The 16,520-nt window shown below is 32.4% G+C and overlaps 3 protein-coding genes and 1 long non-coding RNA gene across 6 annotated transcripts in view; 2 read left to right on the forward strand and 2 right to left on the reverse strand.

Moving 5' to 3' along the window:
* scalloped (TEA domain transcription factor 1 homolog scalloped) overlaps positions 1-2,611 on the reverse strand; it is a 162,505-nt gene extending 159,894 nt beyond the window's left edge. The window contains exon 1 of the mRNA XM_085481752.1: positions 2,549-2,611. The gene's annotated coding sequence lies outside the window, so the exon portion shown is untranslated. The remainder of the gene's footprint in view (positions 1-2,548) is intronic.
* LOC114935702 (uncharacterized) lies at positions 2,047-5,015 on the forward strand. The gene is made up of 3 exons (XR_003820541.2): positions 2,047-3,428; positions 4,008-4,110; positions 4,360-5,015. It is a non-coding gene; the product is annotated as an uncharacterized LOC114935702 (long non-coding RNA).
* Positions 5,016-5,049: 34 nt separating this feature from the next.
* On the forward strand, positions 5,050-9,009 carry LOC114935677 (integrator complex subunit 12). The gene is made up of 4 exons (XM_085481756.1): positions 5,050-6,001; positions 7,261-7,713; positions 7,859-8,162; positions 8,689-9,009. Exons 1-4 carry the CDS (start codon positions 5,984-5,986, stop codon positions 8,841-8,843), a joined length of 930 nt encoding a protein of 309 aa, XP_085337882.1. The 5' UTR covers positions 5,050-5,983; the 3' UTR covers positions 8,844-9,009.
* Positions 9,010-9,217: 208 nt separating this feature from the next.
* Positions 9,218-16,279, reverse strand: LOC114935724 (post-GPI attachment to proteins factor 2-like). Of its 3 annotated transcripts, none has more exons than XM_029308623.2 (5): positions 16,169-16,279; positions 14,880-15,197; positions 14,530-14,797; positions 14,234-14,431; positions 9,218-14,148 (listed from the first exon to the last, which is right to left on the reverse strand). In XM_029308623.2, exons 2-5 carry the CDS (start codon positions 15,132-15,134, stop codon positions 14,015-14,017), a joined length of 855 nt encoding a protein of 284 aa, XP_029164456.1. In that variant the 5' UTR covers positions 15,135-15,197; positions 16,169-16,279; the 3' UTR covers positions 9,218-14,014. The 3 variants fall into 3 exon arrangements, with proteins under 3 accessions (XP_029164456.1, XP_029164461.1, XP_085337883.1); XM_029308628.2 differs by lacking the exon at positions 16,169-16,279 and adding an exon at positions 15,839-16,158; XM_085481757.1 differs by lacking the exon at positions 16,169-16,279 and adding an exon at positions 15,740-15,814.
* Between the last annotated feature and the right edge of the window lie 241 nt (positions 16,280-16,520).

Below are 16,520 nucleotides of genomic sequence, written 5' to 3' on the forward strand. Positions count from 1 at the left end.
AGTCGGGAATTTTTTTCGATCTTTTTGACTCTGCTTTCACTACGTTCTTTATTTTCAGCCGCACATTTTAAATAATTTTCGAAAGTGACAATTAAAAGTGAAAGTTGTGTCTTCGAGATATAACTAAATAACCTTAGATATCAGGAACAGGAAGAGATAAGTCAGAAGAATCATTTTCTTTCGCTTCGTTTTATTTTCAGCCACACATTTTAAATGATTTCGAAAGGAAATTAAAAGTGAAAGTTGTGCCTTCGAAATGCAGCTAAATAATTTTAGATATTGAAAACAAGAAGAGACAAAAGAAGGCCAGAAATTTTTCGATGGATCTTTTAAAGATTGAACGACATTCATAGAAAAATTAATATAATTGATTCCTTTAATTCGCGTAAATTAAAAAGAGAAGCCACACAAGATATAATTTTGCTATTTAAAAATATAATTTATAGTAGCCGTCAACACGGCTATTATCTCGCGCGAGATGCATTCATTATGCATACATTATATGTAGGTTTGAAGCTATACCTGTGATACGCAAAACAGCTAATCCTAGTTCACGTCTAAGTTTGTAACATTGTAACAATGTTTAGATGGACATCGCGTTAGCCGGTGCAACTCAGAAATGTTGTAAACCGTAATGTCATATCCAAAATCATAGGCATGCACGATGCTTTTGTTCCGCAAAGTCACAGAAAGTTTCAACATTGCACACAACTGTTATTTGCAAACTACACTCGCTTTTTGAACTTAGAGATCTAAAATGAATAACATTCGGAATAACAACTCAAAACAACTCTTTAATAATTGCACACAGTGCGTATATATAAAATCACTATATTGTATTGCTGCTGCAAATTTTCGATGGAAAGATTCTCCTCGCATTTTTCGACGATATTTTAGCGATGACAACGTAATTTTATTGTCAGTTTTGCACGGCGTCTTTCCTCTATCGGCGTTGCTTTTATTTAAAAAGGGGAGAATAAAAAAAGAATGCAGGAGAGAGAAAAAGAGAGAAAGCTTTAGATCCACCCCATACCAAGACTACGCGTCGCCCTCATAAACTTCGAAAACATTTCTTATAAACGGCAGATATTCCGCGAGAGTGAGATTCCTGGCAGGTCTTATCATGGCAGAGATTTACTCGCAAGGACCGTCAGGTATAAAGTATTAAAATATCACGCGAACGGCGCATTCGGAAATTCCTGCTGCACTTAAAAGCAGAGAGACGCCGCTCTTGCAATATAAAGATTTTCTCTTTTAGATGGAATCGCTTCGCGGTAAGCGACATTAAAAATTATTGTTTCTTTATGTAAAAACTTTTAACGTATACTGACAAAATTTTATTTTCTTCCTCTTACCTTCTCTTTGTAAATTTAATTTGTAATTTTATTTACTGATATACGAGATGTACAAGATTAAAGATATATTTTATTTTTTTATGAAAATAAAATATGAACAAAAATCGAAATATAAAATGCAATAAAGATATTGCATTTTTTGTTTCTTTATCAGACTAGAGACATTAAAATTAATATTTCATTCAGAAAAAAATATACAATTTATATATTGTAGATAATATATATATACAGTTATTAATATATTAATTTCAACCATATTATGTATATGTATATATATATATATATATATATATATATATATATATATATATATGTATATATTGTTAAACTCTTAATATATATATATATATATATACATATATATATATATATATATATATATTTTTTTTGTATACAGTATATTTTTGAATGGAAATATTAATATATCAATACTTCAAAAAAATATATCATCAATATTAATTTCAATAATAATATATATATATTTTTTATTTTTAGTATGTATACGTATGCAATGTATTTTTTGAGTAAAATATTAATTTCAAAATTAATTTCTCTAAAAAAGTCTCACAACTTGGCTTATAATTAATTTCAATAAAATTATATTGTATAACTATATTAATTTCAATAATATTATGTATATTTTTATTTGAGTAATGTATGTATTTTTATATATTTTTTGAACAATATATTAATTTTAATATCTCCAAATATCAGCTTATTTAATTTCAATAAAATTTTTGTAAATAGATACATATAATGTATGTATGTACCCAGGTCATCGATGGAGATTGCATTCAGAGAAAAAATATTATCTTGTTCAAGGACAACAACTTCTGCGAAAAAAATATTTGCGGACCTAGATGTGATCTTTTTTATCATATGATACTTGTCACCGCATTGTATCAATAATTCGCGGAAAAATGCAGAGTCGATAAACGCTATTCAATGTAATGACACCTCATATGATAAATTCAACAATTACCGACCGCGATCTATAATCTCTAAAATCAATACGCCGCCATTTTGTCGACTCTTATAGTCTCGGTACATGTCGCCTATTTTCTCAAGAAAATACGAAGATCCAATGTCTCACGCCGAAATATCGTGAGAGTAATAACGAAAGCGTGATTAAACAATGATCGGGAGCGCCTGAAACAACTGATAACGCAAAATTACACGAAAAATTCACTCACCGGCCGACGAATCACGACACGAGGGGGTGAAGAGGTGAGGGAGGAGGTAGCGTTGCTTTCTTCCTGTAATCCACCAAAAGGCACTTGAGCTGGCTGACACACCAGTAACACTATTCTGATTTCTTTTCACTTCACAGACACTTGCGGATTTATTCCGCTTTAAACCGCCCGAAGAAAACACACAAATTAATCGCTCATTAATACGGCACTCCCGGCACTCGCGACCGACAAACGCATCCGATGCATTTGGAGCACGAATCGGCCGGATTTTCGTCGTTCAGGCCTCGCCTCTTACGTTCGATTATTCCGCCTCGATCTCTACCGCGAACGAGACCATCTGATCCAAGCAGGATCGCGAAACACTCGCGAAATTCACCGAAACTCGAACGACCGACACGACAAAGGACGAGGACCCGAAGACGGTTGGCGCGTTACTTGCTGTATTTCGCGTTTGAATATCTCAAGATATTAATCTCGCGCTGTGATTGGCCGGTCGCCGCGACGTAATCATAGACCAGTAAGCAGGGGTCAGGTGTAATCAAGATGGTCGCACGTTGCACCGTAATCGTAAACCGTACTCGACTGTGATTGGCCGATCGCCGTGACGTAAGGGTAAACAGCGCTCAGCTGTGCTTTAAAACGATCGCACTGTAATTGTATAGATGACATTGATCGATCGTCGCGTCTAAGTATCGAACAAGCCTAAATTAATCTAACCTGAGTTTTGCAATGTATTATTTATACTTTATTGATAAATGGATCATAATGTTATTTATCAATACTATCACTTCAGTTGCAGTAAAATTTGGTATATCATTTATGATTTTTATATGTTCTTTAGATTTATATTTCGAGAAAGATTTCTATAAGATTGCTCAAGGTTTGTAATATTATAAAATTTTTATTACATCTTTAATATATATATATATATTGATTTTATTATAATCATCACTTTACTAAATACTTCTAGTATATTAATAGGCATAATTATTTATAATATATAGGGATATTATTAAATTTTTTGCATCTCTAATATTGATTTTATTATAAATTATAATCATCAGTTTATTAAATACTCCTAATATATTAATATAGGTATATTATTTATAATATATAGGACTAATGTGTTATTAAAGTTTTTTGTTTTTATTAATGTTGATTTTATTATAAATTATAATCATCACTTTACTAAATACTCCTAATATATTAATAGGTATAATTATGTATAGGGCTAATGTGTTATTAAATTTTTTTGCCTCTATTAATGTTGACTTTATTATAAATTATAATCATCACTTTACTAAATACTCCTAATATATTAATAGGTATAATTATGTATAGGCCTAATATTATTAAATTTTCTTTGCATCTCTAATATTGATTTGATTATAAAAATAGGTGTATAAATTATTTATAATCTATAGAGATAATATATTATAATATGTTATTGTATGTTTAGGTAATTTTGAAAAGCGGCTGCTGTAGATTTCCGAGATGACTTTCGCAAGTTTCGTAGAAGCTAATCATCACTTATATTAAATACTCCTAATATATTAATATAGGTATAATTATTTATAATATATAGGACTAATGTTATTGAATTTTTTGCATCTTTAATGTTGACTATTATAAATTATAATCATAACTTTACTAAATACTTCTAATATATTAATAGGTATAATTATGTATAGGGCTAATATTATTAAATTTTCTTTGCATCTCTAATATTGATTTGATTATAAAAATAGGTGTATAAATTATTTATAATCTATAGAGATAATATATTATAATACGTTATTGTGTATGTTTAGGTAATTTTGAAAGGCGGCTGCTGTAGATTTCCGAGATGACTTTCGCAAGTTTCGTAGAAGATTTCACCGGTGCGTTTCTTTGATTGAGATTTCGCAGAGAGATTGAACGAGTTTGCGCAAGGATGCGTATGACGCGCTTATTGTATCCGATCCTGTGTAAACGAGGACAAAGCGGAAGAAGACGCGGGGGAGACGCGATGACGGAGTAGGGCGAATGCGAAAGGGTCGAAAGGGTCGAGAAGCGGTAGAGAAGAGGAAGCAGCAGCTGAAGGAGGGCGAGAGGAGATGGGAAGGTGAACGCGTACCTCACCTGGCATACCGGGAGAGTATCGCGACACATTTTGATCGAATTCTTCTCGAGGTCGGGGAATGCCGGTATCTCCCGTAGATATTATTACATATTTAGGCGGTGCTCGGCGAGCGAGATATCTCTCTCTCTCTATTTTCCACTCCCTTTTCTCTCCCTTTTCACCTCCCTCTGTTCCTTTCTCGCTTCTCGTTCGGTGAGTTAATACACTTGGAGAAACGTATTCTCTCTCTTTTCCAACCCCCTTTCATCCCTCTCTCTCTCTCTCTCTCTCTCTCTCTCTCTCTCTCTCTCTCTCTCTCTCTCTCTCTCTCTCTCTCTCTCTCTCTCTCTCTCTCTCTCTCTCTCTCCTCTCTCTCTCTCTCTCTCTCTCTCGTCTCTCTCTCTCTCTCTCTCTCTCTCTCTCTCTCTCTCTCTCTCTCTCTCTCTCTCTCTCTCTCTCTCTCTCTCTCTCTCTCTCTCTCTCGCTCAGCTGTGGAGCGTACATATCTGGTTCACTATACTTGCGCCACTGCTGTATCCTCATAGCTCTCTCGCTCAGACTTCGAAGGATCGCAGTTCTGCGCGATATCCTGCATATCTCGGCATACCGTCCCCGTCGTTTCCGACATTGTTCCCTCGGCTCGCCCCCGCTCGGCCCCGAACCCGGACGCGGAATAATCCCACTCGTTCGACGTCTACCGGGCCCGGCTTCCCGACCGGATTCCAGTCGATTCTGGTACCGAGCTTGTGCAGGGTGAGAAACCCCGGCATCGGGCATGATAATTGGATGCTTTTCCGCTCGCTCTCATTCCCCTCCCCCAGCTCCGAAAAAGCGTGAGGAAGAACGTACGAACTTATTAATACAGCCCTTGAAAAAGCCCGTGACGAATGCAAGCCTAAGAAAAGCTGATGCTGAAGAAACAAAGGGAGCGGAGAGAGCATCTTGTATAAGAATCCGCGAACACGGATGTCCAGAAAATGGTTTTACTACTTTAAAAAATCGTGTTTGTATTTGATTGATAATACACATATAGTACAAAAGCACAAGAAAATATAAAAGAAACAATCGTAAGAATATATTAAAATAGAAAGCATTCATCTTAAATTAAAAAATAAAGATGTATTTTCTTCAACTTTTTATGAGTTAATACTATGTGTGAATGTTAATAAGTTTCTCTGCACCAAATATAATTTTTAATTACTCATTTCACAAAATTTTACCGGGGCTATATTTCTTTATGATACAGGCGTCCAGCATTCGACGAAGTTACTCGACACTATTTTCATCAACCGAATGCAATAACACCAAGGCATTGAAGAAATCCTCATTGATGTATGTGTCGGCTCTTCTCGGTATGCATTTCTTGAATCTGGACAATTAATGTATATGAATATTAATGTTTAATGTACTGACCTGAATTCGATATTAATTATTATTTAAATTACTATTATATATAATTATATATTATCTATATACTATATAACTATTATATATAATTATATATTATCTATTAATATTATATATTTATTATATATTATTTATTAATATTATATATTGATTATATATTATTAAAATATAAACTGTAAAATATAAAAATCAATTTTTAAAAAACTTATAAAATTATGAAAGAATTCAGGGCAGTATTAAACTTTGAAAGAAGTAGCAAATTATGTACCTAATCTTTTTAAATTCTGTGAAATGTTTTTTTTTTTTTTTTCATTCTATGTAGAGAGCGTCGCTATAATAGCTGAGGGTTAAATACCTATATTTATAGTAGCTGAGGGTTAAATACCTATATTTAAAGATTTCATATGTCATATGACCGAGAATCGTAACTCGCGAGTGAGATTTTCTTCAAATTACAGAGAGGATGATGATGACGCGCTCATGTCAATAGTCCGACAACATCGTTTGTTGAATATTCAATGTCCAGTATCTGATCCCCGGGAGAACGACGACCATAAGCGTTGGATTCTATTAGCAAACAGTCATGAGAACAATGGTGCGTCGTCGATGCGATTCCGTCGATATACAAGCAGCGAGTCGACGATAGAGCCCGATAAATGCCGGCCACCTTCCTTCGGCACATTTCACGACGAACGTCCGTCCCGGGATACTATTCGCATATCTAAATCCGTAGAACGTCCTGATCCGTACAATTCCCAAGATTGTTACCAGTCCGCAGGACCACTTGCCGCTTACACTCCTTCGTGCATGATCGCCCTTAATTCGTCGAGAACACATTGTCGTATGTAAGTTAACAATGTCAAATCCGAGACATTTGAACTGTCTCGGAGGCTTTTTAACCTTCAGCTATTATAGCGAAGCGAAACTCTGTCTGGTACGAAAAAAAAATATTTCACAGAATTCAAAGAGATAAAGCACATAATTTGTTCTTTCTTTCAAAGTTATTACTGTTCTATATTCTCTCATGATTTTACATGTTTCTTTTAAATTGATTTTTATGATTTACGGTTTATATTTTAATAATATATAATAGATGTATAATATTAATAGATAATATATAATAATATATAGTATAGTAATTTAAATCATAATTACTATCGAGTTCAGTACATCAAACATTAATATTCATACATTAATTGTCCAGATTCAAGAAATGCATACCGAGAAGAGCATGTCCGACACATACACCAATGAGGACTTTTTCAACGCCTTGGCGTTATTGCATTCGACTGATGAAAATAGTGCCGAGGAGCTTCGTCGAATGCTGGATGCCTGTATCGAGAAGAAATACGGCCCCGGTAAAACTTTGGCCGCAAGAATGCCCAGAAGATTTTTGCAAAATACCGACGCAACCGCTTCGACAAGAATGTCAAAGAAACGCGTCCAAGAACGATGTAACGAAATGATGGAAAACGAGACCTGGGACGGTTTCGAAGATGTTTCCTCTCTTGAATCTGACGTGACGGAGAACATCGCGGATTCTCGAACGATTGACATGGAAGTGTTCGAGATCAATTATGAGGATTGCTGCGATGATCAAAGCGTTCCTAGGATCTCGATTCCCGATGAAGGTTCCAACGATGGGACTGTCTGCAAGGTTTTTTTCTTCAATTAAACTTTTGCGATTCAGTTTGTAAATTACACATAAGATAACACATTATTGATTATCGTTGCGATTTGCCATCACAAGCTGTCGCGCTATTGAAATTGTATACATCTGTATGCGGTTTATAAAATCCAAGATTTGCAACGGCGCAAAATTGGGACCTTTAATTTTGCTGGAGTGTCAAGAGTGTCAAGAGACTTACCATCCGTTGTGCCATCAACCCCCAGTCATCGACATCGACGTTTACGATCCTAGATTTGTATGGCGATGCAGAAGATGCGTCGAATCGTCGTCAGCGATTTCTACAAAAGTTAGACTTTTGGAAAAGAGATCTGTGGAAAACGATATTCGAAGAAACGATGCGATCAAAGAGAATGCAAACATTTCCAGATTAAAGATGCCTGGAACAAGAAGTGATTTGTCTAATTGTAAGAAGAATGGTACGTTGATAGAGAGATAGATAAAACATATGTATATATTGATCTAATTTAATTATCACTGATAGAGAGATATTAAAATATTTATTTCAATCAAAGAGAATCAATAGCTTCTACATGATCAATTAAAAGTTCAATTATAAATTATAACTTAAACAGCATAAAATATCATTAAAAATGTCCGATTATATTTTTTGCTAACATATTTTAATACTAGGTCAGTAAAGAGTTTATGTTCAAGAGAAACTGTAAAAAAATTGTATGAAAAATATTAACGACAACAACTGTACAAACGTATACGTTACAAAATTATGTATTATACTTTAAAATATTTCATATGCTAAATGTGTTTTAATATCACGTTTAAATATCGAAAAATCTTGGAAAATAAAAATTGGCATTGATAAATAAGTTTTTAAATAAATACAGAATCTGTTTCCAGTGATGTTAAACACTTGAAAATCCACCTGTACAATTCAACCGAATTTTTCAACCAAAATATGCTTACATAAGAAAAATGTGCTTACAGATTCGCCAGAAAATAGAAGCGCACAGTTACGTGATTCTCCATTATTCACAAAGGATTTAGCGAATCTCTCACAAAAAAATGGAAGTCTATCCTCTACGCAATCAAGAAAGAGAATCGGATCTAAACTCTCCATTACTCGTACTTCGATAAAATGAGAAAAAAACTTTTACAGGTTTGATTTATTTGTTTTATATTTTATTAAAAATATTACATAAGATAAGAGAAAGATAGGTAAATATAGCAAAACAAGTATTATAGAACAGTATTATAGAATTTTCATAAAAAATAAAATAGATATAATTTTGAATAATGCAATATTCGATAAGCATAAGAAAAAAATGTATGCACTTTTGCATTGTATTATGAATAAATATAAAAATTATGTTTACTAGATATTCTTGAATTTATCAATACTTATTGTTAGATATATTTGAAGATATTCAAATTATATCTGTTTTAAAATTAGTTCGATTATATAGTTCCTGAAAGAATGGATTATTTATTGTAGATTAATAAGAAAACACATTGCTGGTTGTGTACGGTAATATTTACTTGACAATCGTTCGCAATACAAATAGAAATCATTCTTGTCCTGATCGAAATCAGTGTTGTAACCCGTTACAAGTCATCACATACACAGAAACACTTTTAATCACAGTATAGAGCACCTGCCCTATAAACCGATTACAAGAAATATACACTATAATACAGCGGTCGTGTATTCATCGGAAATACAGAGTATCGGAGTGAATATTACATCGTATCGATGCTCGACCGTATTGTGTAGGAAAATACAGCTATTTCATACAGTGATGTAAAATCAGTGATGAACCGTATGAACAGAATGCTCGAGCCCTCGTCCAATCTTTAGGTATGGCCGAAGGAAATAACTTATTAAATTTAGTTACGCGAGAGGACGACGAAAGAGCTCTCTCATTCGTGTCACACGATGGCCATTTAATCGCGCCAGTTTATTCTCTTACATTAAGGTCAACAGAGTTCAATTACCTTCGGCAATGCAGGTTTCGGTTGGATTTGAGGCTCGATTAAATCTCTCTCTGATTTATGATACATAAGACTGTGGCGCAGAGATAAAAAGAGCTATCAGAGATGTCGGACGTAAATTTGCCTCTCACTTCGCGAAAATTTTCAATTCGAAGTATTGCCTGAAAGATTTTGGTTGAAAATTTGCCGCAGAATTTAATTTATACATATACATATACGTGAAAGAATTTAATAAGTTATATAATGTGGCGCAAATTCAATGGTACCTTTCCTGATAAGATTTCACAAAATCAGATTATATTAAGGCTAGATTATAATACTATTTAACTAGATTTATTTTCTTACTAAATATTTACTGCACTTGATTAATTAATTGCCTACTTTAATAATAATTCGTAAATATACAAATTCACTACTCGATTCGTCGTTAAATATGAGTAAATGTTTCAGGAAAATGAAAATTCTGTGATAATATACAATCAAAACTTTTGGCATGCATAAGATATAAGTAAAATATATTTCAAATAATCTGAAGAGAAAAATAAGAACGGTAGACATGGAAAAGTTATTCTTAAGAAAAAATAAAACTTGTATAAAGTGGTATATAGCGAAGCTGTTTGTGCTTATTATCACAGAATTATCAATTACCCAAAATACAACGAGTAATTTTTTCAGTGAGATCGTTTATCGATATAATTTCGATACATATCATGTAAATTAGAAAAAGTGTTTCAGTAGCAAAATGATTTTGAAAAATACGAGTTGCAGAAAAATAGCTGCGACTCGACAGTGTGAGTTGTGTAAAGATTTTGCTTGCTTCAAATCTGTATTTAAATTGCCATACTAATGAAGGGAAAATTGTCGTGCCATTTGTTTAACGTGCCGTTGATATCCACTCCGTCATTTATACAAGATATAATTATATATCGTGTGTTAGCATTATTTACAGCGAAAAAAGAGAAAGTTTCGAATATGATAGAAATTCTTGAAAGATATGTTTAGTTATTATCGCCAATGTGTAAAAATTCATATGACGAAATTTTTAAATATGTGTTTTCAGAACTTCCATCCTAAAAAGCTTCTATTGTCGGTATAGGAAAGAAAATATATATTTTCAGAAAAAAGGTAACACAGCGCAAATAATATCCTTCACACTTTTCAACACTTAAACTCATTTCTCGCTAGGTTTTTCAAATCACTCTGAGGGTGTGTTAATATCTTAGCAATAAATTTATGAATATCGATAAATCGCCACATGTGCAACTATCGAGTGTAATCACAAAAAAGCATTGTTGCTAAATAAATGTTTAGCATACTCTTTGGAAGCATCATTTTGCAATATTAATACTTGCAAAAGTAATATCGGTGGGATTGTATCCATTTCATGTTTTCTAACATGTGACTTGTACAAACAAAAAAGATTAGCACAAGAAAAACTTGATTACCAAAATTTTTCGTTTTGCGATAGTTTTATAGAACTTATTTCTGCAAGTTAACGCTACATTTATGTAAAAAAGATTTTTTATATGTTATTAATTTCTACTTTTACATATACATATATATGTATACATATGCAAATGTATACATATATTCAGAGATTCAACTTCCAACATAATTCATGTATTCAATGTCCATCATTTAACAATACATATAAGATACATCAGAAATCGCACATCTCCATTCAATTATTTCGAAACTTCGAAGAGAATTATTTTAGGAAAAAATTAATGCCTAATTACAGAATTATTTAAGTTTTAAAGATAGAGACAGATAGCTTACACCACAATTTTAGTTATATATTTAAGAAGTAAAATTTGATTTTAAAAATTAAGCTAAGCGATCTATAAGAATAAGTGCGCAATTCTTGATGTACTTACATTTGTATTCTAAGAGTGCCTAATGTAAGCTCACGACTTATTAGGATGAATACGTTCCATTATAATCAATTCAATCATATTAATGCTCTTCGAATCTTATTTCTTTAACGAAATAAAAGATACGATACAGAAAAAATTCTCAATTATTGCTACAAGTGTATTTAAAGAGCAGTGATCGCGAAGTAGTTGCTCAACGAAGCGTGAACTACAAATGATTCATTAAAGTCCTTTAGATATAATTATTTATGACCGCAGTTTCTGACGTAAAATTCCACGATATATCTTTAATGCATCACTTGGCGCAGATTAGAATTCAATAACGGTATCAATGAATCAAGTAAGACTACTATGAAAGCATTAATTTTTGCATTGTGATAATGTATAAAAATGGTTCCATATATAATAGGAACTATCGAGATGTTACATTCGGGTGATTGTAACAAACAAGAAAAAGCGTTCCTTTTTCGTAATGATTATAAAGATTATCTAAAGCTACCATCTTTACGTGATAACGTGGTTACAAATATATCGTGTATCTATGAAGAACTAGCAATAAATGTACAGTGTTCGTTTTCTCCTTCTTTTCTATTATCAAATTATTGCATACAAGGAACCTTAACGAAAATTCGTCATATCAAAATATGCTACAATTATCTCACGTTTCAGTGTAAAAATGTGCAAAAATGATACCGTTAAACTGCGAGTACTATTTAGAGTTACATTGAAACTATCGGCCTTTATAACGAAATCCTAAGAGATATATCGCAATAACGTATCATCTGCTTATTATAAATACACATGTAATAAATAAGCGCTATTTTGCTTATTGATACAAATATCAAGAGATATTTCGCACAATTTTTTTAAATATTACAGACTTCCTTCTCTTAACAGATTCCGCAAGTCTATTTTCGCACATATGAAACTTTATTTTGACATTTCATGCAATTTTTTTTGACAGAAGAGCATAGACAAGATTTCCGAAAATTATTTTGTGAAAGTTCTACTGCATATAATTTCTAATAAACTTTGAACAACAAATTTTATTTATGAATTTCTTTGCAAGATACTCTTTACCGGACATTTCACTTTGTCAAAAACTGCTCAATAAAATCCAATTTACTTTGTTATTCGTAATTACACTGTATTTTGAAATAATAATTGAAGACTCAATTTTTAATAAATAGATATTTAGTCATGAATAATTTCCGATTATTAAAAATGATGAAAGCTTAAAATTTTATATTATTTTGTTCGCGTATACATATATACATCTATGTTTTAAACAAGAGATGTACGGGGGTTTTAATTGTAAAATTTTTTAGAAATTTTTGTTTTTTAACATTCGTCTTATAAATTTGCGTGAGAAATTTAGATCATATCTCTTGAAAAAACTGGTCTGAATGCAATCCCCGTTTAAATATTTTAATTGCGATTGTGACTGCTTTAATCATTAGTGTTTGGATAATTGCTATATACTATCAGACTATCGTATACTACATACAAACATAGAAGAGATTATCCTACGTTTGTAATACAATAATACCGAACAGAACAGCTTATAAATATTAGTCGATTTCGTTATCTCACAAAATCTATACAAGATAAATTAATCTCTTACAAGGTGAATGTATGTAACTCATGTAAGATTTCTATTCGAGAGATTTGTCAACAAGACAGAGTTATATATCTATATCTTTGTAATAATTCAAAGTTATATACATTTAATAATCGTAATTATATCTTAAAATTCATTTGATATAACTTTACATTGCACAATTCAACTTATGACATGAAGAATAGCATAAAGCGAATATATTGCGACTAGAATTAATATGTTGACTAGAATTCTCACCTTGTAAAAGCCTCTCTATAAAAGAAAAGATTTAAAAGTCTTTAGAAGTAATCTCATATGATGCAGTAATATTAAATTTACACTAACATTAAATGCTGTTTGTATGTAGAATACTTTTTAAACCATTGTATACTATAATCATACACTCTATTGCTAACCAATATTAAAAGGCCGTTACATATTTCATCGTTTTGAAAGTAACCAGTGCCACATTTTGGAAGCGCTAGATTTTCCATCTCATTTTTCTCACAATTCATACATCCCTTTACACTCACAAAAGTACTAATCAAATGTTATAATCAATTGCAATATAAATGTAAATATATAATATTGCAATATAAATGTAAATATAATATATATAGAGAATTCACTCTTTTAAAAATCGCAGGAAGCAAATCATGTCAATTTCAACAATATATAGAACACATTGTAATTTTATAAAATATCATAAAAATGAGATAATCGTGAAATTGTGTATCGTGTATTGTGCCGAATGTTCACCTCTTGAAAACCATGATTTATAGCACTTCCATGCAGAGGCAATAGGCACTTTAATATGACAATGAGAATGATGAATTATCCTAAAAGGTTAATCTATTTTCGCGGCAGGTAAATCGTGACCTACAATCAGTTGTTCTTTTGGAAAATCCAAAACCACAGTGATGTGAAAGCCCATATTTGCAAAAGCTATCACATACTCACATAGCGAGAACCAACTAAATGCTGTTCAAAATAATAAATTTGTTTTTAATTTTTTATGTTTTCATTTAAGCTAATGTAAATATTTAAGATTTCATTTTTTTCTTACCCAAATCATGACACAGCAATCGATGTTTCAAGAAGAAGATAATAAGACCAATTGTACTGACGAGACTCATCATAAAAAGCGCCTGTTTGTACTGAAGGCTTTGTGCATTTGGAGTTATTAGGCGACCCAATCTTACGGCGGTCAGCATGTATGTGAGCGAACTAATCATGAACACTATGAAAATTTTTTCGTGCACCGCTGTAATAAAAATTTTGTATTGTTTATTAAAGTGAATTCATCATATCTATCACTTTGATTGTATTAGTAGCATATGAACTTTTATATAAATTACTTACAATAATTTTCTCTGTTAGAAATGTATGTTACACCACACAAAGCTGCTACCTCAGCAATATTTAGCCAATAGCATAAATTTAGGAGCCTGCTCCCCATAATTTTTTGAGGCACATCTTCAATGCTCTTAAGTATGTTGTAATAATATGAATGATAAACACTGGCAATAACCAGTCTAGGTCCAATGTGTAATGCTATGCTGATACGCCATAGATACCTTTGAGGAGATACGCCAGTAATGGCTGAGATCGATGGAAGAATATTGTAAACCTTTAACAAAGAAACAGATATGATTTTCACATTAGATAAATACACATCGCTTATTTAACATGATATAAAATTTTGCGCTTACCCTACAGTGAGTTTCATGAATGTCATCCTGTTGAAATATGTATGCCGTGATGAAACAGAATAACAGGGATAAAAGTGGTAAGCCAACTGTTGCCAGACACAGTTTTCGAAATGATAGTGCAAGATATATGGATCTTCTGTTGCTTCCCACATTATTTAGTTCCATATTAGCAGTGCTGTTTAACATTCTGGCATTTGTGCGCAAAGCAATGACATGTAACTCAGAGTAGAGCCCAGTCAGACAATTGTGCGGCATAGATTCATGTTGCTCTCCAGCTTTTCAAACTTATTCCATGATCCTTGACATGACCTTATGTGCCTGATGAAAAGAAATCACAGATTGCTCTATTCCGCAGCTGATATATTTCAGAGAATTTATCATTAATCAAATATTACAATTAATATTTCGCGCGCGCTTAAGAAACTCGAAGGAATTGACACTTGTGTGCTCGCGAAAATACGAGATATAATTAGAATAAAACGACACGCTCTATACGAGAGAAGAGAACGGAAGGACATTGCGAAACTTGCTCGATAAAGATAATCCGTTCAATGAATGCATTGATAACTCTGCACCCCCCGACCCCCTTTATCACATTAATTGCTTGATAAAAGCACAGGATTGAACACCAAGCAAATCGTAAATCAAGGCAAATCATGCGGTTTTCTTATTAGATTAACGAGAGCAACAAGATCATATATCTTAATTTCCAACGTGTCATCGAAAACATTCTGCAGAAATATATTATATTACGTTATATATACATATGTATATATATACATACACACACATATATAAAAAAAAAATATATATATATACATATATATGCACATATTACACAGATTAATAATAGCACATACACATATTGATATTAAAAATTAATTTGATATTATTCACTGTGTGTCGTTTCGATGTTATCATTTTCATTGTTGAGATTGAATATTTCACAAATAACCTACTTGCTCTATAAATAGCACAAGCAAAGAGATGAAATTGGAGCAATTTGTGGTCACATTTTACCGCGAACGATTCACCATGTTTTTATGTGTTCGCGTTTCTTTTTTTAAATCCAATATACGCTGAAGAAGCCGATATCGGCGAACGACGAAAAGTAAACGTCAACGTGCGTGACAATCTTGACGAATGCGCAATGCTGAAGCACTGCAGACTAACGCCCCGCTAATGAATCACGATCGCAATTTCGATTAGGTATAACAATGAAGCGTGCGAGACAAATCGCGAGAGATATTCCTGTTTTTGATCGCGATAAACGACCGCGCGGACTTTACCTTTTTTTCACAATTAATCGTATCGTCTGCTACACAAACGTCCCGATTCTTCCCTAATGAGATGTATGTACCATCCACCGTTTACGTTGTCAAGAGTTTTCGCGCTTCTTCCGTTGGGCGCTTCCGCTTTCATTGTGGGCGGAAGATTTGAACGCATATTCTGCTAAAAAATTTTTTTTATATATAATCATATATAATATATAACATTAAATTATATAAAATTCCGTATAAGCTATGCATAATTATATAATTTTATATAATTTATTACATAATTATTTATAATTTTATATTAGTGTTGGCTGATTCTTATATGTCATGTAAAATTATATACAATTATGCAATAGTTTATATA

This window comes from Nylanderia fulva, unplaced genomic scaffold (assembly GCF_048542155.1).
Source record: "Nylanderia fulva isolate GAGA-0341 unplaced genomic scaffold, ASM4854215v1 Scaffold19, whole genome shotgun sequence".
Lineage (NCBI taxonomy): Eukaryota > Metazoa > Arthropoda > Insecta > Hymenoptera > Formicidae > Nylanderia > Nylanderia fulva.

Bases quoted from the DNA above. Each gene is read 5' to 3' on its own strand.
- LOC114935677 (XM_085481756.1), top strand. The intron at 7,714-7,858 runs GTTTTTTTCTTC...ATAAAATCCAAG, and splicing joins ACGATGGGACTGTCTGCAAG to ATTTGCAACGGCGCAAAATT. The intron at 8,163-8,688 runs GTACGTTGATAG...ATGTGCTTACAG, and splicing joins GTCTAATTGTAAGAAGAATG to ATTCGCCAGAAAATAGAAGC.
- LOC114935724 (XM_029308623.2), bottom strand. From the start codon at position 15,134: ATGCCGCACAATTGTCTGACTGGGCTCTACTCTGAGTTACATGTCATT. The intron at 14,798-14,879 runs GTAAGCGCAAAA...TCTTTGTTAAAG, and splicing joins TTCATGAAACTCACTGTAGG to GTTTACAATATTCTTCCATC. The intron at 14,432-14,529 runs GTAAGTAATTTA...TTTTTATTACAG, and splicing joins TTCTAACAGAGAAAATTATT to CGGTGCACGAAAAAATTTTC.